This window comes from Salmo salar, chromosome ssa16, assembly GCF_905237065.1.
Source record: "Salmo salar chromosome ssa16, Ssal_v3.1, whole genome shotgun sequence".
NCBI classification, from domain to species: domain Eukaryota; kingdom Metazoa; phylum Chordata; class Actinopteri; order Salmoniformes; family Salmonidae; genus Salmo; species Salmo salar.
In genome coordinates, this window is record NC_059457.1 from 49,123,865 (window position 1) to 49,137,396 (window position 13,532).

The following is a 13,532-nucleotide window of genomic DNA, read 5'->3' on the forward strand; positions in this document are numbered from 1 at the left end:
TCCAATGTGACAACGTCATAGAATGCCACCTTTCCAACAAGTTAGTTGGTCAACTTTCTGCCCTGCTAGATCTGCCCCGGTCAACTGGAAGTGCTGTTATTGAGAAGTGGAAACATCTAGGAGAAACAACGGCTCAGCCGTAAGCTAACAGAACCTCAAAGTGCTGAAGTGTGTAAAAATGTTCTGTCCTTGGTTGCAACACTCACTACCGAGTTCCAAACTGCCTCTAGAAGCAACGTCAGCACAATAACTGTTCGTCAGGAGCTTCATAAAATGGGTTTCCATGGACGAGCAGCCACACACAAGCCTAAGATCACCATGCGCAATGCCAAGCGTCGGCTGGGGTGGTGTAAAGCTCGCCCATATTAATGCCCATGATTTTGGAATGAGATGTTTGACGAGCAGGTGTCCACATACTTTTGGTCATGTAGTGTACATACATTTTTGGGATGGAAAAGCGCTTTCAGTGTTAACTTAAACTACTGAAAATCTCATTTTTGTTATAATATAACCTTTGAGAACTAACAAGCTAGACATTCAGGGAGAATCAAAAATGTGAAAAACAATGAATTTAGCATTACTGATTATTATTATGTTTGAGCAAAAGACCACTGCATTAGCCATGGCAAAATGCATAAAACTGCCAAAATGTATGGGAGCTCCTTGGAGAAATTTGTAGAATTGCAGGAAATGGTCTTAAAAATTGTAATATTTCTCTTCACAGATGGGAGCCTCTAAAATTCACTCCACCCATTGCCACGCCAACCACCTAAGCTCCTTTTTGATCCAGAAGAAACCCTGGTGAGTGTGAGTGAGAGAACGAGCGAGAGAGCGAGCGCGAGAGCGAGCGAAAGAGAGCGAAAGAGAGAGCGTGTGTGTGTGAGTGTGTGTACCAGGCTGTCCATGGCTGTCTCGTTCCACTTGTGCCTCTTGATACTCTCGTCCTTCACCGCCTCCTTCAGCTTGTCAAAGATGTCGTCCTGGTCCTTCCCTTTGTACTCCGCCATGAAGCGGGCAAACTCCTCCTGCAGCGTCTCCCAGGCAACCTGGAGAACAGAGGGCCAGGTATCAACACGACACCACGGCCTGCTACAGACAACACTACAACACCCGTACACCACTCCTGTCAGACCAACCAGAACATGTACATTTGACGGGCACAGTAAATCCAATCTTCAATGATCTAAATTATCTCTTGACTTAGACCTCACACCAACATCTCCGTATGACATGTATCTCCACCGTTAGCAAGAAGAGGTTTAAAGAGCTATTGAGGCAGCTGCAGCGCAACTCTACCTCTAATGCCTTGTGAGGCAGCTGCTTGTCTGTCCACTGTTTGAGCTTGATGTCCACGGTGGTGTTGAAGGTACCAGAGTTCATGGTCTGGGCTGCAGGCAGGTAGATGTTCTCGATGACGTGGGTGGACACACGCTCCCACAGCTTCTTCTGTAGGATGGCCTCCCTACAGGGTGAAGATAGGAAAACAACTTCTTGGTTGGACAGCAGTTTTGAAGACGACGCTGTGTGAGTGTACGTTAAGTCTAAAGTAGTGAGTGACCTGTGTGTTTCAGCGGTTAGTGCCGCAAACACCGGTGCACACAGCCTACAGCAGAGTCAGCATGGGCTTGAATCCAACCCAGTGCACTTCTGACTCGCAATCTAGTACCTCATCTGTCTTCACGGTTCCATCTCAATAAATAAATATAAACCCACAAAGACAAAAAAATATTTGGAAAAAGTCTCAATTTGCTTTCTTTGGTTATGTCCTCTCCACATTTGCAGCTGATCTGAACAGGCATAATAGCTGAAAGCAATAGGGCAGAAAGTGGTAGTGATGTGTCCTTTGACTTTGCCTGTCATATTAGGTTTAATGAAAGGACGGAAAATATCCCTTTTGGTAAACAAAATAAACGCTCACTATTCAGACTGCACTTTACTGTAGAGTCCCAATGGTTGCATCCCAAATAGTGACCTACTCCTTATACAGGGGGCCATTTGGGGCGCACAGCCATGAAAGACCAGCAGCTTGTTAACTAAAGCAAGGCTCTTTATCTGAACAGGGCTCTGTGACAATGGGACGAACCCCAGCTCAATTCCCATGGGCCTCTGTAAAGACTAATGTATCATAAACACACACACCACCATTCATAGCTTCTACAACATAGCTGGCAGACGGGCATTTCACAATTCGTTTAAAGGCCTTTGAATATGAAGCATTCAACACTGAGATGATGTTGGCCATGTAAAAATTAGAACACGTTTTAAACATCTATAAATAATAATCATGTACATAAGCTACAGGTGACCAAACATCCTTTAAAAAGGGGAAACATCAGGTAAAACACTAACCAGTGTTTCGGTGTCACTTGACTCAAGCTAATGACTTCGTCCAAGATTTCGTTCTTGGCTTTTTCGAAGAGTTCATTCTGGGAGGAAAAAACAAACAGAAGACGCATGATTATTGGGCGGAATCTGGCACTCCAATATGGCATCTCTCAAAACATCTCAGAATCAGTAGACGAGTGAAGGAAAATATTGTTGACTCGACATACCCTGTCCAGCTCTCTCAGACGGGGGTAGTTGTTCTTCCACTCTGTCTCCAGGTTGAATCGGGATGCTGAGGAAGGAGAGGACAGACAGTCAGTGGACCAGACCTTTGGGGGGGGGGGGGGGGTTCTCTCATAGTGAGTGTTTATACGTCTAACTTCATCTGTACTTTATTTAATGAAGAAGCCACAGATGAAATTACAGAGGTATAAATTGGAGACATTATAATGGATATACGGAATATAAAAAGTGAGTAAGGATCAATACTATGTATTTTGTCTCCATTGCTAAAGATCCAAGCCAGGGTTGAGAGTCAGGCAGCCCCAGACAGTAGCATGGGTGAGCTAGCTGGTTAGACGGTCTCATTGTCCGAATGTCTCATCTGTTTGGTGTTATGAATTAACCAGTAGTTAACCTGCAGTCTGTATAGGGACAGCTTCACTACTACCTGCTATGATGATGAGAGAGTTCAAAAGGAAAAATAAAACCTATTTTGGCACGCACACCGGGGCAGTAGGGACAGAGCCGTGGCTGAGATCACTCGCTAGAGAACACACTCCTAATCACACCGGGACAGAGCCGTGGCTGAGATCACTCGCTAGAGAACACACTCCTAATCACACCGGGGCAGTAGGGACAGAGCCGTGGCTGAGATCACTCGCTAGAGAACACATTCCTAATCACACCGGGGCAGTAGGGACAGAGCCGTGGCTGAGATCACTCGCTAGAGAACACACTCCTAATCACACCGGGGCAGTAGGGACAGAGCCGTGGCTGAGATCACTCGCTAGAGAACACGCTCCTAATCACACCGGGACAGAGCCGTGGCTGAGATCACTCGCTAGAGAACACACTCCTAATCACACCGGGGCAGTAGGGACAGAGCCGTGGCTGAGATCACTCGCTAGAGAACACACTCCTAATCACACCGGGGCAGTAGGGACAGAGCCGTGGCTGAGATCACTCGCTAGAGAACACACTCCTAATCACACCGGGGCTGTAGGGACAGAGCCGTGGCTGAGATCACTCGCTAGAGAACACACTCCTAATCACACCGGGACAGAGCCGTGGCTGAGATCACTCGCTAGAGAACACACTCCTAATCACACCGGGGCAGTAGGGACAGAGCCGTGGCTGAGATCACTCGCTAGAGAACACACTCCTAATCACACCGGGGCAGTAGGGACAGAGCCGTGGCTGAGATCACTCGCTAGAGAACACACTCCTAATCACACCAGGGCAGTAGGGACAGAGCCGTGGCTGAGATCACTCGCTAGAGAACACGCCCCCCACATACACATTTCCCATCATCCCTCACCTCTCCCTACACAAAGGAGATGACGGTAATTGTCGGGGTGGGTGGGTTATTGGGTCAGGATGTCCGGCACCTTGCTCGGTGCCTGCGAGGGGCTTTGACATGCAGCAGATCAATACACCACATAATGGGAAGGAGATCCACGGGGACACACCACAGCCACAGGTGCATAAATCTAGTCCCTGATGTTACTGTTAGAGAGGACCACCAGCTGTCGGGGATAACGGCCACTAGGAAGCAGCGCAGGGGCGAGGGGAGAAGTGTGGCAGGGTGGGCGAGAACACGAAGGAAAGGAGAGGAGGTTGACGACCTAGCATGAAGGAAAGGAGAGGAGGTTGACGACCTAGCATGAAGGAAAGGAGAGGAGGTTGACGACCTAGCATGAAGGAAAGGAGAGGAGGTTGATGACCTAGCATGAAGGAAAGGAGAGGAGGTTGACGACCTAGCATGAAGGAAAGGAGAGGAGGTTGACGACCTAGCATGAAGGAAAGGAGAGGAGGTTGACGACCTAGCATGAAGGAAAGGAGAGGAGGTTGATGACCTAGCATGAAGGAAAGGAGAGGAGGTTGACGACCTAGCATGAAGGAAAGGAGAGGAGGTTGACGACCTAGCATGAAGGAAAGGAGAGGAGGTTGACGACCTAGCATGAAGGAAAGGAGAGGAGGTTATTTCATTCATGCTAGGTCATCAAATCAAAGTGTATTGGTCACGTACACAGTTTAGCAGATGTTATAGCGGGTGCAGTGAAATCCTTATGCTACTAGCTCCTAACAATGTAGTAAAATGTCAAACAAGTACACAAGTAATTAAAAAAAATAACAAGAAATGTTGAACAAATCCAATTAACCTAAATTGCACTAACATCAATCCAAATGCTATCTACACATATATACACTGGATGAATTTCCACTCAATATACTAAGAATTATATGTACAGCAGAATATATATTAGAGTAAGCTACAGTATGTCAAGATTTTTAACATTTATTTTTTAACCTTTATTTAACTAGGCAAGTCAGTTAAGAACACATTCTTATTTTACAATGACTGCCTAGCCCAGCCAAACCCTCCCCTAACCCGGTCGGTGCTGGGCCAATTGTGCGCTGCTCTATGTGACTCCCGCTCATGGCTGGTTATGATAAAGCCCAGGTGGAACCAGGGTCTGTAGTGACACCTCTAGCACTGAGATGCAGTGCCTTAGACCACCTCGTCACTCGGGAGCACGAATCCAGTGTATAGCAGCTAAGAACTTTCAACCTCCGCTGATATTCTTCACCAGTCTGGTTCTAGACCTGAACGTAGCACCGTTTCAGCAGCTACGCTAGTCTTTTAAATAGCTTAGATCAAAGGAATCACTCTGCTTCCTTTTATACTGTCCACCATCCCCTACGTCAGAGCCCCTTGCCGCTGCCGACCGGGCCACGTCAAAGCCCCTTGCCGCTGCCGACCGGGCCACGTCAGAGCCCCTTGCCGCTGGCCGACCGGGCCACGTCAGAGCCCCTTGCCGCTGGCCGACCGGGCCACGTCAGAGCCCCTTGCCGCTGGCCGACCGGGCCACGTCAGAGCCCCTTGCCGCTGGCCGACCGGGCCACGTCAGAGCCCCTTGCCGCTGGCCGACCGGGCCACGTCAGAGCCCCTTGCCGCTGGCCGACCGGGCCACGTCAGAGCCCCTTGCCGCTGGCCGACCGGGCCACGTCAGAGCCCCTTGCCGCTGGCCGACCGGGCCACGTCAGAGCCCCTTGCCGCTGGCCGACCGGGCCACGTCAGAGCCCCTTGCCGCTGGCCGACCGGGCCACGTCAGAGCCCCTTGCCGCTGGCCGACCGGGCCACGTCAGAGCCCCTTGCCGCTGGCCGACCGGGCCACGTCAGAGCCCCTTGCCGCTGGCCGACCGGGCCACGTCAGAGCCCCTTGCCGCTGGCCGACCGGGCCACGTCAGAGCCCCTTGCCGCTGGCCGACCGGGCCACGTCAAGAGCCCCTTGCCGCTGGCCGACCGGGCCACGTCAAGAGCCCCTTGCCGCTGGCCGACCGGGCCACGTCAGAGCCCCTTGCCGCTGGCCGACCGGGCCAAAAATGAAATGTATGTTTTCTCATTCTCTTAGAAATATTTCAGATGGTTTACATATTTATGCAATGGATGGTTCTCTCATCGAGCAGGTTCCCAACTATAAATATCTGGGATTGTGGATTGACAAAAATGTGAGGTTTAAATAAAAAAACATACGGATGAACTTGTTAAGAAGCTGAGATTTAGTTCCTGCCTCTCCCTAAACAGCAGGAAACAGGAAGTACAGGCAACCTTCCTGCCAGCTCTTCATCATGGTGACACCATTTATCAGAAAGCAGCAGCCACTTCTCTAAAACCCTTGGATGCCGTGTATTATATCATGCCTCGCTTTATCAGAAGTGGCAGGTTTAATATTGATCACTGCATCCTTTGTCAGAAGGTCGACTGGACCTCTAAATTCCTGTAGATCACATAATTTCTCCCTTCTTGTTTACAACGCTCTGCTGTACAAGTTTCCAACATATCACACATCCCTGTTAAAGTAGAGAAATATGATGCACCAACGGGCTCACAGGGTTGGTTAACTCTTGATGGTCCCTTGTGTCTCTACGTAGGTTAAATCGATAAGGCTTTGGGGATCACGCATCACAGGACTATTTTGGGGACCTAACCCGCCTGGTTACCTTTGAAGGCGTCAGCCTGCTGCTCCACTGACTCCCTGACCATCTTCCAGAAGCAGTCGGAAACGGCCAGACTCAGGTTCTTAGTAGTCACCTGGTGGGCCTTCAGCATGCCGTCTCTGGGGTGGACAGAAGGACACCGGTCAGGTTAACGTGTTCCAGCGCAGTTCCATTTCTATTCAGTTAGAAAAATGATATCATTAAAAACCATGGACTTCAACCAAATGAATGAATTGACTGGCAATTCATTTTCTAAACCAAATCTGATGGAAATGTGGATGGCAGGGAGTGAGGACACCCACCTGAGTAGTCTAGATGGCAGGGAGTGAGGACACCCACCTGAGTAGTCTAGATGGCAGGGAGTGAGGACACCCACCTGAGTAGTCTAGATGGCAGGGAGTGAGGACACCCACCTGAGTAGTCTAGATGGCAGGGAGTGAGGACACCCACCTGAGTAGTCTAGATGGCAGGGAGTGAGGACACCCACCTGAGTAGTCTAGATGGCAGGGAGTGAGGACACCCACCTGAGTAGTCTAGATGGCAGGGAGTGAGGACACCCACCTGAGTAGTCTAGATGGCAGGGAGTGAGGACACCCACCTGAGTAGTCTAGATGGCAGGGAGTGAGGACACCCACCTGAGTAGTCTAGATGGCAGGGAGTGAGGACACCCACCTCAGTAGTCTAGAGTTCTGGAAGAAGTCCTCTTCGTAGTCTTTGATGGAGTTAATGCTTTCCCCAGCACTGCCTAAAGAAGAGGGGATAACAGATTCACATCAGTGATTCAAGGCCTGACCACGGGACTACTATTACCATAGAACTTTGGTTATGTAATTATTACCCCAGCATGTCCATTATTCCAGAGAAACATTCACACAGGAAAAGGCTTTCCAAATTGCCCCCTGTAATTCCTTTTTTAATTGATAGATATATTTTCTCATAATGGAAGCCTGGAGGTTTTTATTCTAGGCGTGAAGGTAACTCAACAAGTCTAGACAATATAAAGCAACACTGAGAACTCGTGCTTGGCTGCCAAATGTGTAGGTGTCCCAATAATATTTAAACTGTCCGTCCTAATGAAAATGCCCCCCGTCCTGCTATTGAGAGCTGCTGGACAGAGCACATGCACTTGAGATGTGTTTAAAGATGAGAAAGTGAACCTTTTCCATTTCCAAAAAGTTTAGCGCAGAGGGGAAAAAAATAAAAAAATAATTGGGGATGCCCTGCGATCTACTGCCTATATTTACAGCCAGAGTTTCATTAAAATAGGCCTAGGGACTACTGCACATTGAATTAAACTGACTCATTTGGCCATGTTCAACTTCCATTCATTGGTACAAAAAAAAGCCTCTAAACAAAAGTATTCACTGTGAAAGTTGATCAATTTAGGTAATTCATATGAAATACTGTATATGCACAGCACAAATCATTTGTAGACTGTAAATTGACCGCAAGAAGCCTAATATATATAATAACTGACTAAAGCATAATGATTTCAATCATTGCCGGCTGGCTTACATTTGTGGAAATACTTGTGAACAGAATTCCCAAATAAAAATGACTTGAAGACGATTTCATCGTGTTTTTACATTATGTCCAACAAAGAAAATTGCTAATTTTTGGGGGGGACAAATAAAACCACCCGCCGGCCAAATTCTGCCCCCGGGCCGCCAGTTGGGGAGCCCTGCCGTAAGGGGTTGGAAACCAGCCAGTCTTCAGGTCATTGTCCTGAACACAAGCAACTGGAGCCAGATAAAGAGCTTTGATGGCATCATAGAATCTTACATTTTAATTGGTCTAAAAGCAAGGTGGTTTCAATTCACCCAATCAAAAGCCTTTTGAAAATCTACTGTTCATGCAAGCTGACCAGACTGTTCTAGATAGTGGGAGAGCCTGTTATTTAGAGCACAATAATACAATTTATATACAGCAGTAATGAGACTTATCCCGCTATAGTTCAATGAGATTTCAGGGTCCTTTTTGGAGGATCTGGGGATAGGCTTGATTATTGATTTGTACCATACAGATGGATTAATACCATTAAATAAATAAAAACGTAAAAGCCTGCAAAAGTTCAAATAGTATTTGGAACAATTTAGGTGACGTCAAAACTTAATTAGAAAAATCATCAATTCCTGTAGCTTTCTTTGGTTTAGCACACTCAACCACCTTCCTGACCTCCAGGGTAAGGCTGGCATTCAGACACAGGTTAGAGGAGTAGGACTGCCCCTGCATTCAGACACTGGTTAGGGGAGTAGGACTGCCCCTGCATTCAGACACTGGTTAGGGGAGTAGGACTGCCCCTGCATTCAGACACTGGTTAGGGGAGTAGGACTGCCCCTGCATTCAGATACTGGTTCACTCCCTGCCATCTACTTGATGCTCAAATTTCAGTCCAATTATGCCATCTACTCATTTGACATTCACTTTACAGGACTCAAGCATCTTGTTTCTAACCAAAAGTCCAACTCCGCCAGATACTGTAGGCTCCCTCTTACATGGGTTTTCCTCTTATGTCCAAACCAAGAAAAACCCTCCATTTCAATTGAATGCTGACCTGTGTGATATGTCTCATTCAGGGATATAATGTCAGGATTCAGTGAAAGTTGAATCAATTGTCTTAGCTCACAGTTCAAAGCTGTCCCACCATTAAGGTTCCACTGAACCAGAATAAACTGGTAACCATTAAGGTTCCACTGAACCAGAGTAAACTGGTAACCATTAAGGTTCCACTGAACCAGAATAAACTGGTAACCATTAAGGTTCCACTGAACCAGAATAAACTGGTAACCATTAAGGTTCCACTGAACCAGAATAAACTGGTAACCATTAAGGTTCCACTGAACCAGAGTAAACTGGTAACCATTAAGGTTCCACTGAACCAGAATAAACTGGTAACCATTAAGGTTCCACTGAACCAGAATAAACTGGTAACCATTAAGGTTCCACTGAACCAGAATAAACTGGTAACCATTAAGGTTCCACTGAACCAGAGTAAACTGGTAACCATTAAGGTTCCACTGAACCAGAGTAAACTGGTAACCATTAAGGTTCCACTGAACCAGAGTAAACTGGTAACCATTAAGGTTCCACTGAACCAGAGTAAACTGGTAACCATTAAGGTTCCACTGAACCAGAGTAAACTGGTAACCATTAAGGTTCCACTGAACCAGAGTAAACTGGTAACCATTAAGGTTCCACTGAACCAGAGTAAACTGGTAACCATTAAGGTTCCACTGAACCAGAGTAAACTGGTAACCATTAAGGTTCCACTGAACCAGAGTAAACTGGTAACCATTAAGGTTCCACTGAACCAGAGTAAACTGGTAACCATTAAGGTTCCACTGAACCAGAGTAAACTGGTAACCATTAAGGTTCCACTGAACCAGAGTAAACTGGTAACCATTAAGGTTCCACTGAACCAGAATAAACTGGTAACCATTAAGGTTCCACTGAACCAGAATAAACTGGTAACCATTAAGGTTCCACTGAACCAGAATAAACTGGTAACCATTAAGGTTCCACTGAACCAGAGTAAACTGGTAACCATTAAGGTTCCACTGAACCAGAGTAAACTGGTAACCATTAAGGTTCCACTGAACCAGAGTAAACTGGTAACCATTAAGGTTCCACTGAACCAGAGTAAACTGGTAACCATTAAGGTTCCACTGAACCAGAGTAAACTGGTAACCATTAAGGTTCCACTGAACCAGAGTAAACTGGTAACCATTAAGGTTCCACTGAACCAGAATAAACTGGTAACCATTAAGGTTCCACTGAACCAGAGTAAACTGGTAACCATTAAGGTTCCACTGAACCAGAATAAACTGGTAACCATTAAGGTTCCACTGAACCAGAATAAACTGGTAACCATTAAGGTTCCACTGAACCAGAGTAAACTGGTCTGCACCTAATGGCTGGGCAGTTGAGTCTCAGTCCGCCGCGTCTCCCAGATCGTACTAACAGCATCAGGACCAGATAAAAGCTGTTGCATCACTCGACAACTCCCAGTGATGTAGAACTTCTTCCTGGTTGGGATCTCAGATCAATGTGTCGTTCCGTGTGAGACTTTGGTGATCCATGAACCTTAAGTGACTCTTCAGCTTTTGTTTCTGCCAAAGGACAGCCACTTCCTCCTGGACAGAGCGTAGTTCCAGCTTGATCCCGCCCGGCCCCTTGCATGCATCCGCAACTACTAGCTCCGGGTCACACTGGATCAGAAGTACCCTCGCTCTCTTCCAACAGTCGGCCTGCTAGAATGATAGACACCTCAGGGTTGAATTTAGTGGGTGGGTTTGCGCTGGTCTTTTTGGCTTCCACATTGCCTCTTCTCGCTAGTTGCCTTATATCCAAGTCTAAGTAATCCTGGAATTCTTTGGCTTTTCTTTCAATCGCTGTCTTAAGCTCGTCTCCGTTTACATAGATCATTTCTTTAGGGTCACTGGCAGACTGTCAACTTTAGTGTTAAGCTGTTTCGTGAAGCTTAAACAATATATGGTCTATTTTGTTGTTAAATCAGCTTCGGCTCATGCAGTAAGCCAGACTCTGTGTCTTCCCTCCGGTACTCCTTGCGTATTTCTAACTCACGTTATTAATGATGTTGACCTTCAACAGTTGCTTTAGTTGTAGTGTTTTTTTTAACCGAAATATACTCAAATTACACAACACACATTTTCCATGCCAGCCATGCGTTCTCTCGTAGGCTACACACGTAACTCAAATCTTTACTTTTCTAAAGGAAGCATAAAAACAACAGAACATGTTGAAGTAAACAGTCCTGGCTTTTTAGATGCGTTTAAGATAGTTCTGTTTGTATGCTTCCTCGGAAAAGTATAGATTTGAGTTACATGTGTAGCCTAATTTGATTGAAATTTGAAATAAGATCTGATGAGTAAGACTTGAAAAGGGAATGCATCTTACCTTTCCCGGTCACCACAGCAAAGTAACCCAAGGCTTTCATAGGGAACAACTTTCCTTCAACAATCTGTTGAATCTGTAGGGAGAAAAACACATGAATAAAATCCCAGATGAGAAGGCTGTAGATTTCATTCAGTCTGTACCTCATGACTGTTTGAGTGTACCACTCAGCTTTTACAACTAATGAAAGGCTAACCCTTTGTGGCTAAGGAGGCATATAATAGTTCTCAGACAATTTTAACTTGTCGAATGTATATCGTCCATGCTCATTGGGATTACCTTGACCATGGTTGTCATTTCCGCTTCCCGTTGCAAAACGTCTTGAACATGTGTGTGATGCATGTGTTGTGCGGGTGTGTGAGTTTATATCTCACCCGGTTAGAGCTGGCCAGGTTCTTCTCTGCCAGGTCTACTTTGGTCAGGACAAAGATGGTCCTCTTCCCATGCGGGTCCATCTGACTGACCAGGTCTGTGACGATGCTGCGCTCTGCATCCACTGACCCATCTGAGGACCAGAGAGATGAAGGGTGAGAAAACAGCAGGTCAGGTAGAGGAGAGGAGAAGAGACAAGAGGAGACCGAAGCGGCAGAGCCGAGACCGAAGCGGCAGAGCCGAGACCGAAGCGGCAGAGCCGAGACCGAAGCGGCAGAGCCGAGACCGAAGCGGCAGAGCCGAGACCGAAGCGGCAGAGCCGAGACAGACAGAAGAGAAAAGAACAGAGGATCAAAGTGGAGGCGAGGGAGTAAAGAGGGAGAGGAGCTCCAGGATGTTCTGTTTGGTCAGAGGAAGATGACTCCAGTGTTGACTCACCCTGGATACAGAGGATGATGGCGTTGGGGTTCTGCATGTATTTCTTACTGATGCCGAAGATGGTCTCCTTGGTGTCTGTTGCCATGCCTGCAGTCACAGTCTGAGAGGAACACACACCATCGCATCACCGCTCCTATCACTGTACGGTCACTGTTTTCATACACGCGTGTGTGTGTTTCTGCATGCGCCTGTGTGTGTGTGTGTGTGAGTGAGTGTAGTACTCACACTGATGACTCCTGGTAGGTCTACTAGCACCATCCTCTGGATGCCTGGTCCTTTGACACTCAGAGAGATCGTCTGTGACACAGGAAAAAGGAAAAACATTTAGCACTAAAAACAGTCAGGGATCGACATAGAGCTGGTAAAACGCTGAGAACTAGTGAGATTTCATTATATAGCCGCTAGAGACCCAAATAGAACCCTATTCCCTAGTCTAGTGCACTACTTTTGACCACTCCTTTCAACCAGAGATCTACTTTCGATATAACAGTATCACACTATATAGGGGGCTCCTGAGTGGTGCAGCGGTCTAAGGCACGGCATCTCAGTGCTAGAGGCGTCACTACAGACACTGGTTCGAATGCAGGCTGTATCACAACCGGCCGTGATTGGGAGTCCCATAGGGCGGCGCACAATTGGCCCAGCGTTGTCCGGGTTTGGCCGGGGAAGGTCGTCATTGTAAATAAGAACTTGTTCTAAACTGACTTGCCTAGTTAAATAAAGGGTACATCAATCAAATAGGGTACAGGGTTCCATTAGGGACACAGACAGGGGCAACAGGGTTCCATTAGGGACACAGACAGGGGCTACAGGGTGCCATTAGGGACAGGAGTACAGGGTGCCATTAGGCACAGGGGCTACAGGGTGCCATTAGGGACAGGGGATACAGGGTGCCATTAGGGACAGGGGCTACAGGGTTCCATTAGGGACAGGGGCTACAGGGTTCCATTAGGGACAGGGGCTACAGGGTTCCATTAGGGACAGGGGCTACAGGGTTCCATTAGGGACAGGGGCTACAGGGTTCCATTAGGGACAGGGGCTACAGGGTTCCATTAGGGACAGGGGCTACAGGGTGCCATTAGGGACAGGGGCTACAGGGTGCCATTAGGGACAGGGGCTACAGGGTGCCATTAGGGACAGGGGCTACAGGGTGCCATTAGGGACACAGACAGGGGCTACAGGGTGTCATTAGGGACACAGACAGGGGCTACAGGGTGCCATTAGGGACACAGACAGGGGCTACAGGGTGCCATTAGGGA

General features: G+C 47.4%; 1 protein-coding gene across 9 annotated transcripts in view; it reads right to left on the reverse strand.

Moving 5' to 3' along the window:
• The window catches only part of LOC106574090 (dynamin-like 120 kDa protein, mitochondrial), a 75,054-nt gene that overhangs the window by 42,440 nt on the left and 19,082 nt on the right, over positions 1 to 13,532 (reverse strand). For all 9 annotated transcript variants that reach the window (XR_006759779.1, XM_045697355.1, XM_014149639.2 and 6 more), the window contains 10 exons: positions 12,499 to 12,570; positions 12,274 to 12,373; positions 11,838 to 11,968; positions 11,467 to 11,539; positions 7,222 to 7,294; positions 6,553 to 6,668; positions 2,553 to 2,617; positions 2,350 to 2,426; positions 1,297 to 1,462; positions 894 to 1,046 (listed from right to left, as the gene is read on the reverse strand). Coding sequence is in view for 8 of the 9 variants with exons in the window: in XM_045697355.1 (XP_045553311.1) it covers positions 894 to 1,046; positions 1,297 to 1,462; positions 2,350 to 2,426; positions 2,553 to 2,617; positions 6,553 to 6,668; positions 7,222 to 7,294; positions 11,467 to 11,539; positions 11,838 to 11,968; positions 12,274 to 12,373; positions 12,499 to 12,570 (1,026 nt within the window). In the remaining variant the exon portion in view is untranslated. The remainder of the gene's footprint in view (positions 1 to 893; positions 1,047 to 1,296; positions 1,463 to 2,349; positions 2,427 to 2,552; positions 2,618 to 6,552; positions 6,669 to 7,221; positions 7,295 to 11,466; positions 11,540 to 11,837; positions 11,969 to 12,273; positions 12,374 to 12,498; positions 12,571 to 13,532) is intronic.